Consider the following 6,184-nt stretch of genomic DNA (forward strand, 5'->3'; position numbering starts at 1 on the left):
CTCTCTCTCTCTCTCTCTCTCTCTCTCTCTCTCTCTCTCTCTCTCTCTCTCAAATAAAAACAAAAATTAAAAAAAAAAAAAAAACTGTATCTAGCATATACTTTGTATAAGGTCCTGTGCTAAGTATCTTGACAGATGAAGTGTTGGTGAGTCTTACGCATTGTTTTCAGGAACTTCAGTCTACTCTGAACATAAAATTAGATATTAAGTTACAGCAAAGATATAAACAGAACACGGTGGCTTTAGAAACACAAGAAATATATGTATGCATTTGGTACAGGCAGCTTGGATGTAGTGATCCTCCTGTTTTCAGCCTCCCCAGTGCTGGGATTACAGGCGTGTGTCACCATGCCTGGTCTCAGTGGTTGGCTCAGCACTCCTGGGGGTGGGGCTGGTGTGGCATGGGGATCAAACCCCAGTCCTAAGAAGTACATATGATAGGTAGAATTGAGAAAGAATTCACAGAAAGTTGGACTTTGATATATTAGGCATACAAATCTATATGTTTCAAAAATGTTGTTCAGGGCAGAGGAGGACTAGAGTAAGAAAATGGCAGTGAGGGAAAATAATAAAATAATGGATGCAACACACCTAGTACAATACCTGGCATTACTGTAAGCACTTACCAAGTTTTTGCTTCTTTCTAATTCAATGAAATATGTTTCCCTCCAGGAGTGTTTTAAAGTTGCTAAGACAAATGAAGAAAAAACCCCTGCATTTTAGGTTGACTTGATTAAGTATATTGTCCAGATGATTTTCTAAATTGCACTGATGGTAGTAAAATTAAAGAAGTGTAGGAATCAGTCAGTACCTTGTTTAATATGAGCCACATTTCTGAACCATTTCTCTCCCCAGAAATTGACCTGTTGAGAAACGTGATACAAATACTGGGAAAAACCTGCTCTTCTGTACTAAGGGTAGGACAATGTCACACATTAAAAACTCTTACTCCTTTGATGCACCCTCGGACTTCATTAATTTTACATCCTTGGATTATGAAGAAGATACAGAAAACATAGATTCATGGTTTGGTAAGTAACTTTCACAAGGTTGCAAGAAAATGAACAGAACCTTTGTTCTGTACCAAGACATCTTGTCATGTATGATTTGATAGAAATACCTTGATTTTTGAAATACATAGGTTTGAACTTTGTGGATTTATTTATTTATTTTGATTTGTGATTTCAAAGAAATGATGACCTGCATGGCCTAGAAATATCAAAACTGTAAGAGTGTGGTAGGTATGTCATGAGTATATAAAATGTATAGAGAAGTCTTTTTTTTTTTTTTTCTCACGGAACCGGGGATTGAACTTAGATCCTTGCGTTTGTCAGTCAAGTGCTTATCCTACTGAGCCATCTCCCCGGCCCCAAGAGAAGTCTTATTTTATCATTTTCTGCCATAAAATATAAACAGATAGATTGTAAAAATTAAAGACTGGATGTGGTGGTGCACACCTGTAATCCCCGCACTCTGGAGCTGGAGGCAGAAGGATCACAGTGTGTTTGAGGCCAGTCTGTCGTCTTGACAAGTTCAAGACCAACCTGAACTGTAAGACTCTCTTAAAAACAAACGAAAAAAAAAAAATCCAAAAAACAGAAAAAGTTAAAACTTGTGTTTGCTTTGGCAGCACATATACTAGAAAGTTAAACTTTGCCAAAACTTACATACATGGTGTTATACTGAGAAAGAAATGTAAATGAATGTGAAGATGCAGTATTAAAGCATAACTATAAAATTAACTGATAAAATAATTTTGTAGCCACCTTGTGTTTTTGAAGAGCCAAAAGTTCTCTGTAGATTTCCAACTTGTGTGAGTCAGTGCTGTAACTTTTTTTTTTAAATTTTATTTATTTATTTATTTTATGTGTGTGTGGCCAGCTCAGCCCAGCAGGGGGTGGGGCTGGCTGGCATGTGGTGCTGGGGGATTGAACTGCGGTCCCTGTGCTTTGCTTAGCTTGTTCTGAGTAGGTGCTTTAGACCACTAAGTCATCTCACCAGCCCAAATGAACTTTTTTTTTTTTTGTGGAACCGGGGATTGAATTTAGGCCCTTGAGCTTGCCAGGCAAGCGCTTATTCTACTGAGCCATCTCTGTGGCCCTGTAACTCTAGAGTTAGTCAAGGGTCAGCTCTAATTGGAATGCTCTTATTTTGGGAATGAACTCTTTAAGTACAAGTTAATGTTATTTCAAAATTGAGTGTTACAGGCTTTGGGGACATAGGCGAAAATCCAGATGAAACAATATTCAGTGAAACTCCAGGATTCAGGTATGACTGCAGTTGTGGCTGCTACTTAAAAACTTGCTCTGTTACCATTTGGGTATAGAGTATGGTATTACAACTGGAATATTGACACTCGTACAGTTTATCCCTCTTACTCAGATTTCTACAGTTTTACTTGTATTTTTATGTGTTTGTATATGTATTAAGTTCTTTGCAATTATTATTATTATTTTTGTTTTTAAAACAGGGTCTTAGGGCCAGCCAAATAGCTCAGTGGACTAAAGTGTCTGACTAGACATAGGGACCAGGAGTTTGATTCCCTGGCCTGCTGTGCTGGCCCTCCCTTGGGGTGCACTGAGACAGGGATTGAGACTGGGTGTGGTGGCATGCGCCTGTAATCCAGCACTAGGGAGGCTATAATACAGGAGGATTGCTACGAGTTTGATCTATGCAGTGAGACCCTGTATACCCTATACACCACGTCCTAAATACAAAAATAAAAAATAAAACAAGGTCTTGCTATGTAGTTCAGGTTGGCCTTGGACTCACTAGCCCAGGCTGGCCTAGAATTTACAGCGATCCTCCTGAGTGCTGAGATTACAGGCATGGGCCACCACCCCAGCTAAATTTTTTGCAGTTGTATCACTTGTGTAGGTTTGCCTGTCTACCAGCTCAGTTAAAGTATATTTCATAACTGGGCATGGTGTACATGCCTAAAATCCTAGCACTTGGGAGGCTGAGGCAGGTGGGTTGGCATGCATGTGAGGCCAAGCAGAACTATATAAGAAAACCCTGTTTTTTTTTTTTTTTTAAAAAAAAAAGGGCTGGGGAGATGGCTCAGCGGAATAAGCACTTCCCTGGCAAGCACAAGGGCCTGAGTTCAATTCCCGGTTCTGCCAAAAAACAAACAAAAAAAAATTTAAAGAAGACACAAAGCCCAGACGCGGAGAAAATGGCGGCAGGGGTCGAAGCGGCGGCCGAGGTGGCGGCGACGGAGCCCAAAATGGAGGAAGAAAGCGGCGCGCCCGGCGTGCCGACCGGCAACGGGGCTCCGGGTCCGAAGGGTGAAGGAGAACGGCCTCAGAATGAGAAGAGGAAGGAGAAAAATATAAAAAGAGGAGGCAATCGCTTTGAGCCATATGCCAATCCGACTAAGCGATACCGCGCCTTCATTGCGAACACACCTTTTGATGTGAAGTGGCAGCCTCTGAAGGACCTGGTTAAAGAAAAAGTTGGTGAGGTAACATACGTGGAGCTCTTAATGGACGCTGAAGGAAAGTCAAGGGGATGTGCCGTGGCTGAATTCAAGATGGAAGAAAGCATGAAAAAAGCTGCTGAAGTTCTAAACAAGCATAGTCTGAGTGGACACCACTGAAAGTCAAAGAAGATCCTGATGGTGAACGTGCCAGGAGAGCAATGCAAAAGGCTGGAAGACTTGGAAGCACAGTATGTGTAGCAAATCTGGATTATAAAGTTGGCTGGAAGAAGCTGAAGGAAGTATTTAGTATGGCTGGTGTGGTGGTCTGAGCAGACGTTCTGGAGGATAAAGATGGGAAAAGTCGTGGAATAGGCACTGGGACTTTTGAACAGTCCATTGAAGCCGTGCAAGCTGTATCTATGTTTAATGGTCAGCTGCTATTTGATAGACCGATGCACATCAAAATGGATGAGAGAGCCTTACCAAAGGGAGATTTTTTCCCTCCTGAACGTCCACAACAACTTCCCCATGGACTCGGTGGCATTGGCACGGGGTTAGGACCAGGCGGGCAGCCTATTGACGCCAATCACCTGAACAAAGGCATTGGAATGGGAAACCTGGGCCCTGCAGGAATGGGAATGGAAGGCATCGGATTTGGCATAAATAAAATAGGAGGCATCGAGGGCCCCTTTGGTGGTGGCATGGAAAACATGGGGCGGTTTGGATCTGGGATGAACATGGGGCAGATAAATGAAATCCTAAGTAATGCACTGAAGAGAGGAGAGATCATTGCAAAGCAAGGAGGAGGTGGAGGTGGAGGCAGTGTCCCTGGGATTGAGAGGATGGGTCCTGGCATTGACCGCCTTGGGGGTGCCGGCATGGAGCACATGGGTGCAGGCCTGGGCCACGGCATGGATTGCATGGGCTCTGAGATCGAGCACATGGGCCTGGTCATGGACTGCATGGGCTCTGTTGAGCGCATGGGCTCTGGCATCGAGCACATGGGCCCACTGGGCCTCGACCACATGGCGTCCAGCATCGAGCGAATGGGCCAGACCATGGAGCGGATTGGCTCTGGAGTTGACCGCATGGGTGCCGGCATGGGTTTTGGCCTGGAGAGCATGGCCGCACCTATCAACCGTGTGGGCCAAACCATCGAGCGCATGGGCTCTGGTGTGGAGCGCATGGGCCCTGCCCTTGAGCGCATGGGCCTGAGCATGGAGCGCATGGTGCCCACAGGCATGGGGGCCGGCCTGGAGCGGATGGGCCCTGTGATGGATCGCATGGCCACAGGCCTGGAGCGCATGGGCGCCAACAACCTGGAGCGCATGGGCCTCGAGCGGATGGGCGCCAACAGCCTGGAGTGCATGGGTCTGGAGCGCATGGGTGCCAACAGCGTGGAGCGCGTGGGCCCCGCCATGGGCCCGGCCCTGGGCGCTGGCATCGAGCGCATGGGCCTGGCCATGGGTGGCGGTGGTGGTGCCAGCTTTGACCGTGCCATCGAGATGGAACGTGGAAACTTTGGAGGAAGCTTCGCAGGCTCTTTTGGTGGAGCTGGCGGCCATGCTCCTCGGGTGGCCAGGAAGGCTTGCCAGATATTTGTGAGAAATCTCCTGTTTGATTTTACGTGGAAGATGCTAAAGGACAAATTCAACGAATGTGGCCACGTGCTGTATGCTGACATCAAGATGGAGAATGGGAAGTCCAAGGGCTGCGGAGTGGTTAAGTTTGAATCGCCAGAGGTGGCTGAGAGAGCCTGTCGGATGATGAACGGCGTGAAGCTGAGCGGCGGAGAGATCGATGTTCGGATCGATAGAAATGCTTAAGCAGTTGCCTTTTTTAAACATCAATACCAGACCTCTGAATTTGTATTTTTTCTTGTTAACCATTTTAATTTGTTGGCTGGATGTATAAAGATGTTTAAAAAATTCAGTTGCTTTTTGAGGTAATTTGAATTACTTTTTTAATGACTGGGGTTCCATTTGACTGTTTGCATTGAGATTGCAATGTGTGCAATTTTTTTTGTAGTTGTGGCATCTTGTTGACATCAGATATGTCTTTGATAATAAATACCAGTTCCTGAAAAAAAAAAAAAAATTTAAAGAAGAGAGACTAGGGATATAGCTTAGGGGCACAGTGCCTGCTTGGCAAGTGTGAGGTCCTGAGTTTGATACCAGATATCTAGTCCCCTCACAAATATTGAATAGTTTTAAACATAACAATCCTATTTTACTTTTTTATTTTTCTTTATTTATTTTTGAGACCAGAATCTCATTATTCCTTGCTGTGCTATCTTCTACAGGATAGCATTGAACTCTCAAGCTTCAGACATCCTCCTACTTTATCTTCTACTTTAACTGCCATGTCTGGCTTGTTGCCCTTTTATTTACTTGTTTATTTGAGACATGGTCTTGCTCGTATTCCAAACTGACCTTGTACTCAGTATGTTACCCAGGCTATCCTCAAGCTTGTGGCAATCATCCTGCCTCAACTTCCCAGTTTTCAGGAGTGTGGGCATGTGCCATCCCATCTGGCTCTTGTCACTCTTACAGCTACACACATCTCTCTGCCCTCAATCCTCCTTTTTCTCTCTTTCTTGAGACAGGACTCATGATGTAGACCAAGGTGACCTTGAACTCACTGGGGCACCCAGACTGGCCTCATTTGTGATTTGCTCCTGAATTCTTTTTTTTTTTTGTAGTACCATGCTGAGGACTGAACTTCTAGGGCCTTTGTACTGAATGCTAGCTAGCTTTTTTGTTT

The 6,184-nt window shown here is 44.7% G+C and overlaps 2 protein-coding genes across 2 annotated transcripts in view; both read left to right on the forward strand.

Moving 5' to 3' along the window:
* Tpx2 (TPX2, microtubule nucleation factor) overlaps positions 1 to 6,184 on the forward strand; it is a 66,827-nt gene that overhangs the window by 20,124 nt on the left and 40,519 nt on the right. The window contains exon 3 of the mRNA XM_023714951.1: positions 856 to 1,031. Within this exon, the coding sequence (XP_023570719.1) occupies positions 926 to 1,031 (106 nt within the window). The 5' untranslated portion in view covers positions 856 to 925. The remainder of the gene's footprint in view (positions 1 to 855; positions 1,032 to 6,184) is intronic.
* On the forward strand, positions 3,165 to 5,495 carry LOC101576204 (heterogeneous nuclear ribonucleoprotein M-like). Its single transcript, XM_012514695.2, is given in 2 exon segments — positions 3,165 to 3,587; positions 3,590 to 5,495. Coding segments are annotated over 2 exon segments (2,070 nt in total). The 5' UTR covers positions 3,165 to 3,175; the 3' UTR covers positions 5,248 to 5,495.

Source organism: Octodon degus, unplaced genomic scaffold, assembly GCF_000260255.1.
Source record: "Octodon degus isolate 3935 unplaced genomic scaffold, OctDeg1.0 scaffold00037, whole genome shotgun sequence".
Classification (NCBI taxonomy): Eukaryota; Metazoa; Chordata; class Mammalia; order Rodentia; family Octodontidae; genus Octodon; species Octodon degus.